This window comes from Schizosaccharomyces osmophilus, chromosome 1 (genome assembly GCF_027921745.1).
Source record: "Schizosaccharomyces osmophilus chromosome 1, complete sequence".
NCBI classification, from domain to species: Eukaryota; Fungi; Ascomycota; class Schizosaccharomycetes; order Schizosaccharomycetales; family Schizosaccharomycetaceae; genus Schizosaccharomyces; species Schizosaccharomyces osmophilus.
This window is the reverse complement of record NC_079238.1, coordinates 1,139,492-1,157,162: the sequence shown is the minus strand read 5'-3', so window position 1 is coordinate 1,157,162 and position 17,671 is coordinate 1,139,492. Positions and strand designations below refer to the sequence as shown.

At 38.5% G+C, this 17,671-nt stretch overlaps 10 protein-coding genes and 2 non-coding genes across 12 annotated transcripts; 7 read left to right on the top strand and 5 right to left on the bottom strand.

Moving 5' to 3' along the window:
- Nucleotides 1-446: 446 nt before the first annotated feature.
- Nucleotides 447-2,589, top strand: shk1 (PAK-related kinase Shk1; the record flags this gene model as incomplete). Its single annotated transcript, XM_056179331.1, has 4 exons — nucleotides 447-2,025; nucleotides 2,078-2,186; nucleotides 2,242-2,511; nucleotides 2,559-2,589. The coding sequence occupies 4 exons, from the start codon at nucleotides 447-449 to the stop codon at nucleotides 2,587-2,589; spliced, it is 1,989 nt and encodes a 662-aa protein (XP_056035537.1).
- Nucleotides 2,590-3,414: 825 nt separating this feature from the next.
- Nucleotides 3,415-3,735, top strand: mrpl32 (mitochondrial ribosomal protein subunit L32; the record flags this gene model as incomplete). The annotated part of the gene is made up of 1 exon (XM_056179330.1): nucleotides 3,415-3,735. The coding sequence occupies one exon, from the start codon at nucleotides 3,415-3,417 to the stop codon at nucleotides 3,733-3,735; it is 321 nt and encodes a 106-aa protein (XP_056035538.1).
- Nucleotides 3,736-4,354: 619 nt separating this feature from the next.
- spc25 (Ndc80 complex subunit Spc25) lies at nucleotides 4,355-5,151 on the top strand (the record flags this gene model as incomplete). The annotated part of the gene is made up of 3 exons (XM_056179329.1): nucleotides 4,355-4,514; nucleotides 4,562-4,975; nucleotides 5,018-5,151. 3 exons carry the CDS (start codon nucleotides 4,355-4,357, stop codon nucleotides 5,149-5,151), a joined length of 708 nt encoding a protein of 235 aa, XP_056035623.1.
- Nucleotides 5,152-5,677: 526 nt separating this feature from the next.
- On the bottom strand, nucleotides 5,678-8,074 carry SOMG_00534 (Schizosaccharomyces specific phosphoprotein; the record flags this gene model as incomplete). Its single annotated transcript, XM_056179328.1, has 1 exon — nucleotides 5,678-8,074. One exon carries the CDS (start codon nucleotides 8,072-8,074, stop codon nucleotides 5,678-5,680), a length of 2,397 nt encoding a protein of 798 aa, XP_056035624.1.
- Nucleotides 8,075-8,900: 826 nt separating this feature from the next.
- Nucleotides 8,901-9,303, bottom strand: atp17 (F1-FO ATP synthase subunit F; the record flags this gene model as incomplete). Its single annotated transcript, XM_056179327.1, has 2 exons — nucleotides 8,901-9,134; nucleotides 9,190-9,303. The coding sequence occupies 2 exons, from the start codon at nucleotides 9,301-9,303 to the stop codon at nucleotides 8,901-8,903; spliced, it is 348 nt and encodes a 115-aa protein (XP_056035621.1).
- A 319-nt stretch (nucleotides 9,304-9,622) lies between these two features.
- On the bottom strand, nucleotides 9,623-10,214 carry srb7 (mediator complex subunit Med21; the record flags this gene model as incomplete). The annotated part of the gene is made up of 4 exons (XM_056179326.1): nucleotides 9,623-9,876; nucleotides 9,947-9,976; nucleotides 10,036-10,129; nucleotides 10,173-10,214. 4 exons carry the CDS (start codon nucleotides 10,212-10,214, stop codon nucleotides 9,623-9,625), a joined length of 420 nt encoding a protein of 139 aa, XP_056035622.1.
- A 294-nt stretch (nucleotides 10,215-10,508) lies between these two features.
- On the bottom strand, nucleotides 10,509-10,587 carry SOMG_20018. The gene has a single exon. It is a non-coding gene; the product is annotated as a tRNA-Leu (tRNA).
- Nucleotides 10,588-10,921: 334 nt separating this feature from the next.
- rex4 (exoribonuclease Rex4) lies at nucleotides 10,922-11,815 on the top strand (the record flags this gene model as incomplete). The annotated part of the gene is made up of 2 exons (XM_056179325.1): nucleotides 10,922-10,951; nucleotides 11,057-11,815. 2 exons carry the CDS (start codon nucleotides 10,922-10,924, stop codon nucleotides 11,813-11,815), a joined length of 789 nt encoding a protein of 262 aa, XP_056035619.1.
- Nucleotides 11,816-12,269: 454 nt separating this feature from the next.
- Nucleotides 12,270-12,364, top strand: SOMG_20017. Its single transcript is given in 2 exon segments — nucleotides 12,270-12,308; nucleotides 12,320-12,364. It is a non-coding gene; the product is annotated as a tRNA-Ser (tRNA).
- Nucleotides 12,365-12,814: 450 nt separating this feature from the next.
- On the top strand, nucleotides 12,815-14,434 carry imp1 (importin alpha family nuclear import signal receptor adaptor Imp1; the record flags this gene model as incomplete). Its single annotated transcript, XM_056179324.1, has 1 exon — nucleotides 12,815-14,434. One exon carries the CDS (start codon nucleotides 12,815-12,817, stop codon nucleotides 14,432-14,434), a length of 1,620 nt encoding a protein of 539 aa, XP_056035620.1.
- A 568-nt stretch (nucleotides 14,435-15,002) lies between these two features.
- atp4 (F1-FO ATP synthase subunit) lies at nucleotides 15,003-15,794 on the bottom strand (the record flags this gene model as incomplete). Its single annotated transcript, XM_056179323.1, has 2 exons — nucleotides 15,003-15,721; nucleotides 15,776-15,794. The coding sequence occupies 2 exons, from the start codon at nucleotides 15,792-15,794 to the stop codon at nucleotides 15,003-15,005; spliced, it is 738 nt and encodes a 245-aa protein (XP_056035491.1).
- Nucleotides 15,795-16,064: 270 nt separating this feature from the next.
- Nucleotides 16,065-17,450, top strand: noc4 (CBF/Mak21 family Noc4; the record flags this gene model as incomplete). The annotated part of the gene is made up of 1 exon (XM_056179322.1): nucleotides 16,065-17,450. The coding sequence occupies one exon, from the start codon at nucleotides 16,065-16,067 to the stop codon at nucleotides 17,448-17,450; it is 1,386 nt and encodes a 461-aa protein (XP_056035490.1).
- Between the last annotated feature and the right edge of the window lie 221 nt (nucleotides 17,451-17,671).

The following is a 17,671-nucleotide window of genomic DNA, read 5'->3' as shown; positions in this document are numbered from 1 at the left end:
CGAGGTGAGAGACACGCATACTTGGAAATAAAAGCTTACAACTTCTATATGCTTTAGATTTTAAAGTTATGTTTCACGCCTTGAAATCAGTATAACTTGATTGATTTTGTAAAAAAGCTGGCATTCGAACAGAGCCATATTCTCTGGCTTTTGTAGGTCTCAACTATTTTCATTTTGCAAAATATATCTAAAATTAATAGATCGTCGTAGCGTAATCTGATTCGCTTCTTTTTTCACAAGTTTCTTTGGTTCTTTTAATAGAAATTATTAAGGCTGTCGCGTTTTGTCTTGGCTTCCACTATATTTACGATACAAATTTTATTTGCATATTCCTTATTTCTTTTTAAAGCTTTTCGTTTTACCTGTTTATTGCTTCTGACCATCCCCTTATTTTACGTTTTTTTCTTGCTTGATTCGTTCGTTTTTTTGTACCTACCTATTTCACAATGAATAGAGACGAAAAAAATGCTGCATTTTACTATCGAAAAAAAAATCCTTCCTCAACTAGCATAAAACCCGTGTTGACTCGTACACAGTCTGATTTGTCCGGTTTTAGTGAAAATGAATTTAGAAGTTTAACGCCATCTAGAATGGCTCCAAAACCACCGTCTATCAATACGAACATTCAAAAAGATGCGTTTGGTTCTAATTCCTTTGCAGCTTCCCGTTCAAGTTCTCGAACACCGTTAGGGTCTCGACAGACAAGTTCAAATTCTATACAAAAGTTACACTCGTACTCTTCTGTTGATTCGCGTCAAAGCGATGAGAAGCCCCAGAAAAAGTCTGCGTTTGAGAGTTTTGTTTCGAGTATGAGTTCTTTGTTTACTGGGGGAAATGGTAGTAGTCCAACGAGCTCATATACTTCCGGTGCGAGTAGCCCACGAAAATCAGCCGTCATATCTTCTCCCTTTGATCCAAAGCACGTAACTCACGTTGGTTTTAATTATGAAACTGGTGAATTTACAGGCATGCCTACCGAGTGGCAAGCACTTTTGAAGGTCAGTGGAATTACGAAATCTGAACAAGTCCAACATCCCCAGGCTGTACTTGATGCTATGGCTTTTTACTCGCAGTCAAAAAAATATTTGGAGAATGGTACCAGTCCACCTTTCCCTCGAGACAGTGTAGAACGAGCTGCTGCCCCTTCTCCAATTTCAAGTATCTCGACTGGTGCTTCTTCCCCAGTTCATAACCGTAACGCTTTTCCCAGTAATCTCCAGCCATCCCGTCCGGCACCGACCCCTCCTGTTAGCACGGGCGCCAATTCTTCTATTGCATCGCCGAAACCTGTAAATCCCCCTAAAGCATATACGTCTCATCAGTCATCGCCGTTGGCTTCCAAAAAGTCTTTCAATCAAGTTTTACGGAGTCAGTCACCAGTATTACTTCCTTCGCCTACTTTGAGTTCTGTTCAGCCAAAACACATTCGTCCAAACAAAACACCCCAAACCTGCCATGATGAATTGCCTACAAAACCTGCTGCGGTTCAAGTCCCCCCAACAGAAGCTACGGCTACTCAGCGAGTGCAAAAACGCGGTCCTCGTCAACAACCAAATGATGCAGCAACATTAGCTAAATTACAGTCAATCTGCAACAAAGAAAATCCTACCCTGTTGTACCGTAATTTCTCAAAAATTGGGCAAGGCGCTTCTGGTGATGTATTTTCGGCTCGTCAGGTCGGCACAAACTTGTCAGTTGCTATAAAAAAAATGAATATCAATCAACAACCCAAGAAAGAATTTATTGTGAATGAAATTCTCGTGATGAAATCGCATCATCATAAGAATATTGTGAACTTTATTGACACATTCTTTTTTAAGTCTGAGCTTTGGATGATTATGGAATATATGCGAGGCGGCAGCTTGACTGAAGTCGTCACCAACAATACAATAACGGAAGGCCAAATGGCTACAATTTGTAGAGAAACCTTGGAAGGTTTGAGGCATCTGCACCGAAATGGTATTGTTCATCGCGATATCAAGTCCGATAATATTTTGCTGTCCTTGCAAGGAGATGTAAAATTGAGTAAGTTTTGCCAAGTTGCAATATATTTGTTCTCGTTTTTAACCATCTTTAGCTGATTTTGGATTCTGTGCCCAAATAAACAGCCAGATGTCAAAACGTACCACCATGGTGGGTACACCGTACTGGATGGCACCTGAAGTTGTTACAAGGAAAGAATATGGGTAAGCTTTTATTACGATGAGTAATCATAATTTGGTTTCTAACTTTGCTTTTTAGATTCAAGGTGGATGTCTGGAGTTTGGGTATTATGGCTATTGAAATGGTAGAGGGTGAACCTCCTTATCTCAACGAAAATCCTTTACGAGCTTTATACCTAATTGCTACAATCGGCACTCCAAAGGTTAGCAGACCAGAGCTTTTGAGTTCGACGTTTAATGACTTTCTCGCAAAGTCTCTTAATGTTAATCCAAAGATACGTCCTAGTTCAGAAGAGCTTTTAAGACATCCGTTTCTGAAAAGATCTGTTCCTCTTACTTCTCTCATTCCGTAAGTAGAGTTTGACTTGTTGACTGTTTTGCTAATTCCAATTTTAGTTTAATCAAGTCTATTCATCGTTCTAGATAGTTCGGTTTCTACAGCAATTCATTTTAAAAAGCAGTTGAAGTGCTTCAACCTACGTAATTTATTGCTTTGTTTTTTTTTCTCAAGTTTGTAATTATACATTATGGTTTATGAGCTCACGACTAATTACTCGACGTCTTTTACTCTTTTCTTCGTTTCTCATCTTCTGCTGAGTTTGGGTATCATGCAAATACTATTTTGATTACTTTAGAATTTTGAACCCGATTTTTTAAATAAAGTAGCTTTTATTGTGGATTTACAATTTTTCTTAATAGTCTGGTCCGTATATGTAAAGAATAAAAGACTTTATTTTTTTTAACCCAGTCCTATTTATGGCATGGAATAATCGTACAATATATGATACTTAACTCTTGCAAGAGACATATTACTGAACAGATTTATTTAGTTGCGAGGCAATAATACAGACATATATACCAAATGCAAAGGTAATTTTACACATTTTCATGATCTAAAACATCTTTGCTCGTTTCGGACTTGTACCTTGTTTCATTTTCTCTCACACAATTACACCCTTACCAGATTGCTAGGAATTTACCAAAAACCAGCCTTTTGGTTCCTAATCCTCCAAAAAACTCTGTAGAAGGAGATTTAGTTTATCTTTTTTTATATAATAAATAGAGTAGGGAAAAGAAAGGATTTTGCCCGAATACTAATAATACGTGTCGTCTTCTATAACCAAACGTTGGCAACGATTACTGGCCCTTTAAAGAAAGAAAAATACCCAATAAAGCAATACAGACGTCTTTCATTTGGAAATTATCTCACTGTAAAAACACTGCGGTTTGATATAGTCGGAAAACTAGCACCATGTCGGCAATTGTCAGCAATTCTATGAAAATTCCTTCAAGGTTCCTTCAAGCTGGGATCCTTGGTCTAACATCTTATTCGATTCGCTTACAAATCCCATACTTTGGATTACAAGATCTGTGGAACTCTATTTTGCTTGCCGTTCCAAAAAAGAAAACCTCGTACTCGAAGAAGAGAAGCCGCTTTCTCGCTGGTAAGGCTCTAAAAGACAAAACAAATTTGAACCGATGCCCCGTTTGTAGTTCTTTCAAACTGGCCCATCATATGTGTCCTTCTTGCTATAAGGGTCTTCGCCAGGAATGGAAATCCCAAGACTTCTAAACATTGTTGGTTTGCTTATGCTTTCAACACAAGTTTTGAATTTTTAAGCTTCGTTTTGAAAATGGTTTTGGTCAGAACAAAAAAGCTTGTAAATTAACAAGCTTGGCATGAACTTGCTGGTAAAAGAGCTATGTTCGTTAGCTCAGTATATCGTTTATTCCAATGTTTAAGAAACCCTGCTCTTTACGACCGTTTCTATAAACGGATTCGACCAAGTATGGGCGAATACTTACTCCCATTGTTAATTTTTAGCTTATTTTGTATCCACAATGATTTTTCTTTTCATGAATGCAAGTCAAGTGTACCGAGACTCCCCTCTTTAGATCAACATTGCGTCTATAATGTTTCAGTTTTCAAAATTTAAATATTTATATATTTTGTTTTAATTATTTGCATCGTGGTACTTTTACAAAGACCAACTTCTACTATGACAAACTGTAAAATGGTAATCTAATTAACAATATTTGTATATGATAGACATAGAATTGCAACCCTTAGTCAGTTGCTTTTCCATCTTATTTTTTCTTTTTTTTTTTTGCTGGGTTGTATATTCCTTTTTGTCTCCATATTCCCTGAACAGAGACCGGTGATTTTCACTTCATAAAAGATAGAAATTCTTATGACTTTATCCAATTTTCCTGATTTAGAGCTGAATTATAATGATTTGAAATTAAAAATATCCAATTTTAATAGCATTTTTGATCGATTCCTGCAAGATGAGCGTAAACAGCTTTTAAATAATAAGAATGAGTATCTTAAGGAACTTTCGACCGTTTATGGTAACTTTACATATTTCTTCTTTTATAAAACTCTAACAATGCCCTAGAAAACCAAAAGAACAGTGAAAAAACGTTAGACCATTTACGAGCTCGCGAACAAAGCTTTAATGAATTGCTTGAGAAAGAACGGGTTGAAAGAGAGGCTACTGAACAAGAAATACAAACAATTCAGGGAAAGGCAGAAGCTATGCAAAAGCGTAAACAGACCATTCTTGATGAAATAGAGCGTTGTCGAGTTGTGCTTACTACAAAACGGCACACAAAAGAAGAATTGGATTCATTGAAGAGAAAACAAGAGCAATTAAACATGCCAGAGCTTCAATTCTGGCAAGATTATCTAGGATTGCGAATGGAAGGTGTTCATGAAGAAGTAATTCGCTTTGTATTTACTAACATAGACGAGAAAAATTGGGACAAGCCATTCTCCTTTCAAATTAACCTAAGCCATATAGATTACGAAGGTATAAATTTAACTACCAGTTATGTACTAACTATGCCTTTAGTAACTCACTGTCGTCCTCCACTTCTTATCTTGGATGATTTGGTCAAGAAACTAAATCAGTCAAGAGACTTTTATCAGTTTTTGAGAGATATAAGGAAAGGATTTATAGATTATCACAAGGGCCGTGAAAGTTGAACCATTTCAGCACTATAAGCTTTCTTGTTTTTATGTCAACCTTACATCTGCACAAGCCGAACATGAAACAATTCTAGAAGAAGCCTATGTGCTTGGATCGCTCAGTGAACAACTAAGGTTTCAGGATACTAAATTTTCATTTCATTCATTTCTTCCCTAATTCATATCTTCCTAGTTTCAATGTTATGAGGCTAATTCATTACTCATATTAAGCGATGAAGAGTCATTTACTAATCCTTTCCTGTCACTGAAAACAAGCGATTATAATATGTACAGATATCTACCTAAATAGATACTCAGATTTAAAATTGGGACACTAGATCAGTTCGTATTAACAAAGCGAATATTTATTATGCAAAAGTCAGAACGTAGATAGCAATAGAACCGAAGGTAGTTTGTCGTGTTCTTTTCTGCACAATTTTTCGGTTGATTTATAAATAAGAATTAGACGAAAAATTGAAACAAAACAAAAAACATTACAGTCGTAGATAGATACACATAACCATATATACTGCAGCAAACCGATTCAAGCTGCCGATCGCCAAAAGCCCGTATCTATTCGCTCCCGGCGATGAGGATCATAATGATTGGGATTCATAGTATTACGAAAAGAGCGTCTGAGTACTTGTACAGCTTTTTCTCCAGGTAAGCTTACAGTAACTCGAAAAGGTTGACTAGGATGAATACGAAGTGGTTGTTTTGAGGATGATCGAAACACTGGAACTTTTTCTTCCAATGGTTTCAACTCCTCTAATCTTAATGACCTAGTAGACAATTTACGCGTTGGGTTCGAATAAGGAAAACGAATGTTCAGTATCACGTCTCCTCGGGGACGAGAAATTTTGGCGGTACCGTGAGGCCTGTTGTGTAAAACGTTATTCGAATCGAAAGAAGATTTCATCTTGTCGGAATAAGGAGAGGTTACAGCCGACGAGTATCGGGAGCTACTCAGCTGTTCCTGATGAGGACGAACAGGCAATTGAGAAGTACCGCTTTGAAAGGTACGCTGTTTATAAAGATTGTTATCAAAAATAACATCCTTAATACTGAGAATAACTTCATCTATGCTTCTAGATTTGCTGTGACGAGTTGCGTTCTCATCGCTACCAACTGAAGAACGAAGATTTCCTGACTTCTCCAAATTCATAATAGGTTGAACAGGAGGAATAGGCTGATCATTGTCTCTCCAAGAAGAAAAATCTACATCGTCTTGCTTTTGCTGAACGTTGAGTAGAGTTGGTGAAACTTGATCGTCCTTAACATCGTTGACGTTGGATGTGTCCAAAGGACTACCAGGTTCTCTTGACTCAGTCACTAGTCTGATCTCTTCTGCTTTTTTCCGAGCTCGTTCTCTTGATTGCGCGAGTTGCTCGTCTTCTTGACGCCTACGCTCAACGGCTTTTTGACGGGCTTCTGACATTACACGCTGTTGTTCTTCTCGAAGAGTGTTTACGGCTATTGAAGGAGAAGAAGCGCTTTGATCTAAATCAGAAGTAGGCTGTTCCACAACCTTGGTAGCTTCCTCGCTTTCAAAAGAGGCAACAGTGTCTTGTGGAGCATCGGGCTCCTTCTCGAGTGTTGACTTGCTGTAATCTAACTTTTCAATAGATCTTCCTCTAATTTCTCCACTTGCTTGTTCAGTTGGGCCAGAAGAAGCTATAGGGATTTCATCGGAAAGAAGTTCGGAATTGGTAGGTGCATTATCAACCAAATCAGGTTTCGGCGTTTCCGAGGCATTAATATCGGAACTAGTGTAAGTTGAAGAAAATGTATGAGACGCGGATTGGGAGTGTGAGGAGGAAGGTTCCGGTTCCGGTTTTTCATGTTCAGGGGTTTTTAAAGGCTCATATTTTCTAGTTTTGGCGTCAATAACGACCGTAGTTCCATCTTCGAACTCGATTGTACTTCCCCAATCATCATCATCCTCATCGTCAATTTCATCCCATTTTCCCTCAGAGAAGTGAGAAGCACGACGGACGCTTGTTGGAGAAGGAAGACGAGTTGGTGATACTTCTTCACAACCAGAGGCAGTGTCATTTTTATTCTGTGTAGTGGTATTTTCCTTACTTTGAGTGTCTTGGTTTTTCTCGGTTTGGTGAAGACGACTGGAGGAAGAGGAGGCGGAAACAGCGAGAGCTTGCACACTTTTTGCATCGACGTTAGACAAACCATCTTGAGATTGATTAGAAGAAGCGGACAATGAGCTTGGATTCTCAAGTCCCTTAATAACATTGCCACTAGAATCATAAATTGTCCCAGCATACGAAGCTAGAGCAGCTGAAGTCGAATGGCGGGCGGCGGCCGCAGCAGCAGACGCATATAAAGAAGTAGCTCCCTTTTTGTTTTCTATTTGAGTATCTATACTCTCAGGAGATGCTGTTCTATTCGTAGTAGTATTTGATGATAAGCGTTCGGCGGAACGGACTGCCCAAGGATTGGTGTTGCTAGTAACAGCCTTCGGGGTGCCTGCCCCGCTTACATTTCCACTAGTGCTTAGTTTGATAGACAGGCGGACCTTATTATGGGCAGCAGTATGGCCGACACTAGATGCATGTTTGACGCCTGTAGTTGGTGAAGCATGATCTACAGTATTCAATCGTGCCGAATCATCAATAACCTCAGGAACCGCCGCTGCTAAAGAAGCAGAAGCACTTTTAGGGGTCGAGTTATTTGATCCTGCATTCGTAGAAGGTGAGATGGATCCATCTATGCGACCGGGTGCTTGAGCATTCTTAGGAGGACCTCCAGAAACCCCGTTGACAGCATTAGAACAAGCTGGTGTGGATGTCTTTCCCAAATATGCTTTGTTCAAGGAAGAAGATTTAATTTTCGGTCGCTTAAATATCGAGCTTATATGATCCGTAGAGGACGTTTTTGTTTCTTGTGCAAGGTTTTTTACTTCATTTTCATGTAATTTCTCCATGACCTACTTATAGAGATGTTTCTCTCCGTTCACCTTTTATGGTGTGTAAGTATTTGTAGTAGCAGAGATTGGCAAAAGAATACAACGCGAGGACTCTGTTCTTGAGAGTGCAGGGTAAGCAAATTTGGTGGTGTATATTACTGTAATATATAATAATAATTCTATGTTATTAATAAAATGAGTTTTCTTCTTATGTGTATGAACAGTTACAACTATAACAAACATTAAATGAGATAATAAAAGAAAACAAATCTTTGAGTCACATGACAATGCCTGAATGAATATACAACGGTAGCTGTATATACGAATACCTGATTCGGAAATTACAAATACGATTGCTGTGAAACTGATTGAAGCTTTTGAACGAAGCTATTACGAGTTCGTTGAGAAAGAAGAAAGTTGAAAATTATTGGAAGGTCTCAATATAAATGAAGAGGGCCTTGTTTCAAATGGATGCGTACTTTTGACTTTCAACTTAGTGCTTTTCAAGCTATATTACACATAGTTTTCCGATATAACAGAATTAACAGAATATTGATGTTTATCGAGTAAGCATGATACAGAAGCTGTCTTGTAGGAAATTCTTTTGTCTGGACCCTGTCATGAGAATACTTCCATCTGTAAGTTAAGAGTGCGAATTTTACACGAAGAGAACTCGCAACAAATTTTTGAAATTTACAAGTACGAGAAATAAAAATTTCAAACATTCACTGGTGGACGGAATATATTCATTATCCATTCATCGTAGTCTACCACTACGACAGACAAGGACAGAAAAGAGGGAAAGCAACTTCCAAGTCCAATCGAATAAAGTAAGTGAGCTTTCTTAATGTTCGTGATGACGAATATGGTAGAAGTACTCAGAAGCATAAGAAAAGATAAAAATGGCACCTACCAAATGAAGTAAGGGAGCACCACTGGCGTTTTTGCCAAGGTATTTGGCGTAGTACCAATTGAAAAAGCCATTACTAGACTTTTTGGGAGCAGTGCCTTTGGGCAAACGAGTGTAAAAGTCCACAATACGGCCCATTCGAGCAGAACTGGGGAATGCATTTAAAGCCTGTGAAGTTAGAAGAGAGCTTCTACAAGCAGATTTTTTTGGTTCTATTACTTACTGTAGGATTAGCAACTTGAGGGGGGATAAATGGTTTCAATGAGAAGGGAGCCATTCTTACTGAATTTGTTGGTGAATGGATAGTTGGATTCGTACCTGCCTTGGATCCGCTCATATGGATTACGAGTTCGTTTCCACTCGGTAAAATGAATAACACTCTTCGCTAGATGTTTTTAAATAATAAACAAAGTAATTTCTATTTTTACAAATTAAGGAATCCTTGGTAACTACATCTTCCATCGTATGCTCATAAGTTGGATCTCTTTGGTAATTTTCTTAAAAACTGACTTCACACTTGAGCAAGGAACATGCATCGACTTGTCTATGGTGGAGAATTCTTTAATGTTGCAATGGAAACAAAAAGGAAGAAATAAATAAAACCGAAGATTTACCATAGAAAAAGAGCAAGCGTCTGAAAAAGTGGATGATTCGATTTATAGCGATTGAAATAATTCGCAAGTGACTTGTCCAAAGGTTTCTATCCTTTGAGCCAAGGAGGCTTTCAGTCGTTCGTTTTCAGCTTCACACTGTTCCCTTTCCTTCTTTCTCTCTTCGATTAATTTTTGGAATGACTTTATCTTTTCCATTTGATGTCTGGGAGCTGTTGAAATACCGGGCAACTGCTGAATAAGAGCATCTATCTGCTGAAACTTTGTAACCAAGTCTTTAGCCATATCTTTTTGAACAACTGTAAAACATTGTTAGTCCTGCTTAGAGTCCAATGACTCGCTGCTTGCTCTACACAATTTATCTCGTACACTTTAAGTCATCTTCAGAAATTGGATTCACTAGCACTTGTCAGTAAGAATGCCCAAGTAATCTAAGTCTTTTATTTAAAGGAACATACATTTTGTATCTGATGCTTTCTCCTGTCCAGGTAACGGAACGAAATCATGCTGTGAACTCAAATAATGAATCGATGAGTAAAATTGAGTTGTCACCTAATCATGTAAGTAGAATTCCTTTGAAAGTAATATTCCCTACCTCATCAATCGTATCCTGAAGCTGTGTACAACAAGACATCATTTTCTTGCGCAACGTCTAAGAGAAGCAGGTATCCTCTCATATGAACTTTGAAAAACCCAAGCACCTCTGGGGGTTACATTCACTCGTGTTACCTGAAAATGTTGTTAGTACTATACGATCACCATGGAGAGCAATGGATTCAGTAATAATCATTTATATACATGAAAAAAAAAGCAATGAAATAGATTTTCGAATATAGTGGTAAAATTCAGTTCAATACTTCTAATGGATAAAATGAAGACGGAAATGTTGTGGTCCCTATATCAATAGGGACTAAAATAAACAAAAACATAATGAAAGGGGTGGGACTCGAACCCACGAGCTTTCGCACTAGTGCCTTAAACTAGCTCCATAACCACTCGGACACCCTTCCTTGGTTGACAAACACTAATAATGGTTAAATATAAAACTCTGTTTAAGCGACTAATACTTGTAATAACCGAACATCGGTACCAAACTAGAGAGATGCGATTGCTGGCGCGTTTAGGAATGATTTTTTTTTATTAAGATATATCAAAAGTTTCAATCCTTTCTAATATGTTTCAAATAGTATCAGTTCTGCTTTCCAGACTCCTCCTTCACTCAATGTATATATCATAATCGAACGCAGTGGGGTATTGGGTTCACCGACACGTCCAACATCGGTAATCGAGTGTTCTTGAACGAGTTTATATGCCTGGATAAAGAGTTTTCATCAAACAATAGAAATGTCTTCCAATTGGGAAAAATTAAAAAAAGTAAGTAAGGAGGACGCTTTTTAGGGTTGATCGTACAATAGAAAAGCGTAACGATCTTTAAAGACTCTAGCTGTGCACTGTTACTAACAAACGGCCGTTTTGTAGAAATTGGATAGCACAAAAAGTGGACGAATTGAAAAGAAAACCGGAAAAAACGAGAAACCAAGACATAAGAAAGTTGTTCCGAATGGAAAAGAAGGTGCTTCTCGAGATGGACTACAGATCAACGATACGCGTACAAAAGAGTTGAAAGACTTTGCTCGAGAGCACGATCTTCCTGAATCACAAGTTTTTGACGCATATGGTGTGGATGCTGGAAACCTGACACGAAAGACAAATTTGGAAACTCTTGGAAAGTATATTGCAATGGACTGTGAGATGGTTGGAGTTGCTGATGACATGTCTGTGCTGGCGCGCATTAGTATCGTCAACTATCACGGACGGGTTGTTTATGATACCTATGTTCGACCAAAAGAACGTGTGACGGATTGGCGAACTTGGGTAAGTGGTGTCAAATCATTTCACATGCGAGATGCTCCTCCATTTGAAAAAGTTCAGAAAGAGGTAGCCGATGTTTTAGAAAATCGCGTTCTCGTGGGACATGCGATACAAAATGATTTAAAGGTCTTACTCTTATCACATCCACGTAGACTAATTCGAGATACAAGTCGATTTTCTGGATTTCGAAAATTAGCAAAGGGAAAAACACCTTCTCTCAAAAAACTCGCTGAGCAGGTGCTCGGCAGAGACATTCAATCCGGTCAGCATTCTTCTGTTCAAGATGCTCAGGCGACGATGGATCTTTACAAACATGTGAAAAAGGAAATGGATGAAGGTTATTTCAAACGTGGGTTTAAAGGTTAACACCTGAAGATCCTTTTTCTTTTCTCTTCTATTTGAATTTATTCCCACAACCTTCCGCTCTTTCTTGAACATTGGTTTTCGGGAGTACTAGTACAAGGTGCTTATAGAAAAGCAGCCGCTGCTACTACTTTTTGTAACGCTACTTTAATAATGGGTCATTTGGTGTTTGCTTGTCAATAAATGGTATTTATTCATCATTGAACTTTAGTAATTTAGGCTTGATATTGAACCGAAGCTGCAATTGCGACTTTTTAAGCTGTGTAAACTCGTTTTGCTGCGACCCTTTTTAAGTCACTTTAAAACTACAAAAATACAAAATTAAATACTTAAAATGAATGTAAACAAATCGTTTTGAACGCATAAAAGTAGTACGGTTAACACGAGAACTATATTGTTGTTAAGCAGCACCGATTTTTTTGTTTATATACACATTCTGTTTCGTAGCCCTCAACAAGACAACGTGGCCGAGTGGTTTTAAGGCGTTCGCCTGCTATCAAGTAGCCCAGCGGATTCCCTCTGGGAGCGCAGGTTCGAATCCTGCCGTTGTCGACAACTTTTTTTTATTCTTTTAATCCCTTAAATTTAAGGCAATAAGCAAAAATGGTTAGCAAATAATTTTTTTTGTAGCAGTAGAGGAAGAAACGACAGGCAGCGGCACATATGTAGCATATTCTATTATTTTCAAAAAAAGCCTTATAACCTCATATGTTATTTACAAGCATATAAGTTAAGAATATGCTCATAACAAAATTTTATAAACGATATGCCCATTATAAAAATTTTGCTGAGGTCAGAATACCAAAATGCTAAATAAAGGATAATGAATACACAAAATTTATTTTATTATTTTTTTTCTTTCCTTCTATTCATCGAAATAAGGGTTAGGATACTTTAATATTTTGCGTCTATTGCAGCGAAGTTCGGTGGTGGTATTCATTCCTTTTGGCAACTACAACTTATAAACAACTAGAGAAAATAGGTATTACAACAAAAGGGAAAATGGAGTCAAGACTTATGCCAGACAGAAGAAGTCGTTTTAAAGGAAAGGCTGTCTTCAAGGCCGATGAACTTCGTCGTCAACGAGAAGAACAGCAGGTTGAAATTCGTAAACAAAAACGTGAAGAGAGCTTAAACAAGCGCAGAAACTTAAATTCTGTACTTCAAAATGACCCATCTGAAAATATGGAAAACGAGCCTGTGCGAGGCTATATGGAAGGACAGATGGATGATGAATTCCCCAAGCTTACTGCAGATGTTATGTCTAATAATATAGAGCTACAACTAAATGCTGTCACAAAATTCCGTAAGTTTTTGTCTAAAGAAACCAATCCTCCAATTGATCGTGTTATTCGATGTGGTGTGGTGGATCGCTTCGTTCAATTTTTGGAAAGCGAACACAACTTACTTCAATTTGAGGCTGCGTGGGCCCTGACAAATATTGCAAGTGGCACCACTGATCAAACACGTGTCGTTGTCAATTCTGGAGCCGTTCCTCGATTCATTCACTTACTTTCCTCTCCCGAGAAGGATGTTCGTGAACAAGTCGTGTGGGCCCTCGGTAATATTGCTGGTGATTCTTCTGCCTGTCGTGACTATGTTCTTAGCTGTGGGTGTTTAGAACCTTTAATTTATATCATTGAAACAAGCACTGCAGATTTGTCTATGCTTCGTAACGCTACTTGGACGCTCTCTAACTTGTGTCGTGGTAAAAACCCTCCCCCCAACTGGTCAACTATCTCAGTTGGATTACCCACTCTTGCAAAACTTTTGTATTCTGACGATGTTGAAGTCGTTGTCGATGCCTGCTGGGCTATCTCATATCTCTCTGACGGACCCAATGAAAAAATTGGTGCCATCATCGACGTTGGCTGCGCTCATCGTCTTGTCGACTTATTGAATTCTTCCAGTCCTAATATTCAAACACCTGCCCTCCGTTCTGTTGGTAACATCGTCACTGGTACTGACGCCCAAACCCAAATCATAATCGAGTCTGGTGCTTTGAATGCTTTCCCTAATCTTTTGTGTCATCACAAAGAGAATATTCGTAAAGAAACATGCTGGACTATCAGTAATATCACTGCTGGTAATATTCAACAAATCCAAGCCGTGATAGAATCAAATCTGATTCAACCATTGGTACATTTATTAAAGAATGCTGATTACAAAACTAAAAAAGAAGCTTGCTGGGCTATTTCTAACGCTACGTCTGGTGGTCTAGGTCAGCCTGAGCAAATTCGTTACCTTGTTAAGCAAGGTGTTATTAAACCATTGTGTGATATGCTAGAGGGATCGGATAACAAAATTGTTCAAGTTGCTCTTGATGCCATTGAAAATATTCTTAAAGTTGGTGAAATGGACCGCACGATGGACGTTCAAAATATTAACCTTTATGCCGTCTATATTGAAGAGGCCGGCGGTATGGATAAAATTTACGAGTTGCAAACCTCTGGTAACAACGACATTTATTTAAAGGCATACAACATCATTGAGAAATACTTTAGTGATGAAGATGGCGTAGAGGACTTAGCTCCTGAGACGAATGGTAATACATTCAGTTTCAGTGGTGGACCGGCTGCCAATGAAGAATTTCATTTTGATTCCCAGGATATGGCCATGTAAACACTAAATGGTCGTCTTTTGTCAATGTTTTAGTTCCAAGAAGGTTGTTGGGCATGTGTAATGTTAATACTCGAGAAAAAGACGGAGAAATGGGATAATATCTCAGAGTGTCCAAAAAAGGGATTGATTTGTCCTTTGTTGTTGTTTGCTGTTTGCAGCTTTATGGAAACAATTGTTTAGATAGATTTAGGTTATAGCGTGAGGTTGATTAATTTATATTTTGTTTGTGTTCCCCACTCAAATGCTTTTTTATAGTAATGGTAAGAGCTACATTCAATTACTATTACATGTAATTTTGCAGACGGTAGCAAATACTGAGAACAAGGATAAATGGATTTACAGGCTGTATTTATGATATGTAAGAATCATTTCATAAAAGTAAATATTATTAGCGACTGGCCAAAGACGAAAAGAGAAGGGGGTTAAGTAAAAGTTATCATTCGAAGATCCTGTGCAAAAGCAAAGTGAATGTTTCGACGACTATAATGAAAGCCTGCTAACTCGAGTAAAGGAAAGAAATGTTTGATCGAATTAAAAACGGCTTCTTGGTCTACAAAAATGGTAAACTTTAAGCGGTAGCCAGAACCTTCTCAATCTCACCAACGCTCTCGTTCAAAGCCTCTTGTTGGAACTTTTGAGTCAAGACCTTGCTGTCGACACGGCCCAAAACTTCAGAGACCAAACGCTGTTGTTGATCAGCACGGATGGAAGCTTCATGGTTGACCCAGCTATCTAAGACAGATTTGGCTTGGTGGGACAGAGCAACTTGTTGCTCAAGTTCGAAAATCTCGGCTTCCATACGAGCAGTATCCTTGGAGGTGGTGAACAAGAGCTTGGTGACGTCTTCAACATCCTGGAGACCAGTAACTTGTTGAATGCGTTCCTGGATAGCGTCTTTATGGCCTTCACGAGAAGTTTCCAAAATATTGGCAATGTTGTTTATTGTCTTTTCAGACCACTCGTTGTAAGCCTTACGGCCAAGGGTACCAAAGACACCCAAGAGACCGAGGAAAGAAGCAACGACAATAGTTTCTTCGTTAACAACGTAAATGCCCTTGGAGATAGCAGTAGCAAGAGCAGCAGCAGTAACAGTCAGAACACCAGACTTGGTCAACAAAGAGGTAGAAGGAGCAGCATTGATAAGTTGAGCAGCCTTTTGATCAGCAGGGGTTCTCTTGGGGGGTTCAGCATTATTCAAGCTTCTGGGAGTAAAAGAGAAGCTGCGGCTAAATGGTGCGGCCGTACGCATAAAGGCAGCCCTTTGAAAAGCGGGTAATGTTCTTTGCACTGTAATATTAGTTAGTCAAATTTGGAAATACGATGAACAAAGACACTACATACGAAACAATTTTGAAGCCATTCCGAAGTTGTTTGCTAAAATCAGCTTCTCGAGACGTGGAAAGGTGATGATCCCGTAAATACCGATGCACGCTATGGTATTGTAGCCCAATAGGGAGCTTTTACTGCATGTCGTAAACGCATATAAGATTGTATAGAAAACTACTCTATTCAGAAAGAATTGCATTCAAGCTATTCATAATTGTTGAACTTTCCAGGAGCCAAAATGATAAAAACCTTGGAAAATGACATTTATAAGTCAAAGAAAAACTTAAACAATGTTGTTGAAATAATGAATTATATGGATTACAAAACTCATTCATTAGAAGAAGTGAATGAGGCAGCAGCAGCGCTTTGTCGCGTTTTTAGTCATTTTTTTGAAACGAAGGAGCTGAAACGGCCAGCTGCGGATGATCAGTCTGCTGGTGCAATGGTCCAAAATTGGATTTCCGATAATTTCATTTCGTTCACAGAAAAATTAATGCAGGTGTATTCAGAACCTGATGTGGACGCCTTGCAGGTGTCGTTTTTGACGATAGCCTTACGTCTTTGCAAGGCTGAATCCTATTTGGACCCGAATGGACTATTGAGAAATCAATTGTATTTCCGATTTTGTACTGCTCTTGCTGCAGCATCGAATTTATCGGATCTCTGTGTTCAAGATTTCGTAGAGTCCTATCTCACCAAATACACAGATTTGCTATACTATTTCTACAAGAGCGTCGCTAAAATAGCTAGTGCATATACAGAGAATGATTTGTCGGGCTTTTCTTCAGATGAAATCTTTACACTTGCTTCAAACATTATTCGCATACTCTCTCTCATACCTTCTCCGCTTTCATCATCTTTACCATGGGCATCTGCGCTTTCTTCAAATGTCGAGAATGCATCATCCTTAAAGCGCGCCTTTCAAGATGCTTGGTTGTCCGCATTGTATCTTCCTCTCTCAATCGACCTTTATAAAAGGGTTTTGAGCGTGATACACAAGCGTGTAATTCCTTTCCTTCCCAAACCTGCAATGCTAATGGACTTTTTGACTGATGCATACAATTCTCACCACGCCGTTGCCTTACTAGCCTTGAATGGTCTTTTCACTCTAATCATGGAGCATAATCTTGACTATCCTTTGTTTTATCCTAAATTATACGCTCTTCTGGATAGAAACTTACTCTACTTGCGTACAAGATCTCGCTTCTTTCGTTTGCTAGATTTGTTTTTGTCCTCTACTCATTTGCCTGCTACTGTCATTGCTTCTTTCATAAAAAAATTAGCCCGTTTAGCCTTAACCGGGTCACCTGGTGCGATTGCTATCGTTATTCCTTTCATTTACAATTCCTTACAGCGCCACCCAAGTTGTATGCAAATGCTACATCGCAATGTTAGCGAATCAGATGACCCTTTTGATATTCAGCAACCCGATCCTTTGCTGACATCTGCAATCGATTCATCTTTGTGGGAATTGCATACGTTGCAGAATCATTATTATCCCAACATTGCTAGTTTGGCTGGTATTATGAGCCAACAGTTTACAAAACCTCGTTATGAGTTAGAGGACTTTCTAGACCACAACTATGCTACTATGTGCGATGCAGAATTGCGAAGACCGATGAAAACTGAACCTCCCATCGAGTATGAGAAGTGTACTCTTTCTTCCTATCTTGACGATTCTTGGGCTTAAAAAATTGGTTGGGTTTAAAATTTTGGGTTTTTTATATTTGGGTTATCACGGGTAAATTTTCTACTGCAATATTTCGAAAATAAAATTTAAAGACGTTATGTCCTAGTTGATATGTACATCTAATCAGCAGTAATTGCATATAATTTTGCATATATCATTCACTTTTCATATTCATATCATAGAGATACATAAAACGATATTTCACAAAGTACTTTCGATAC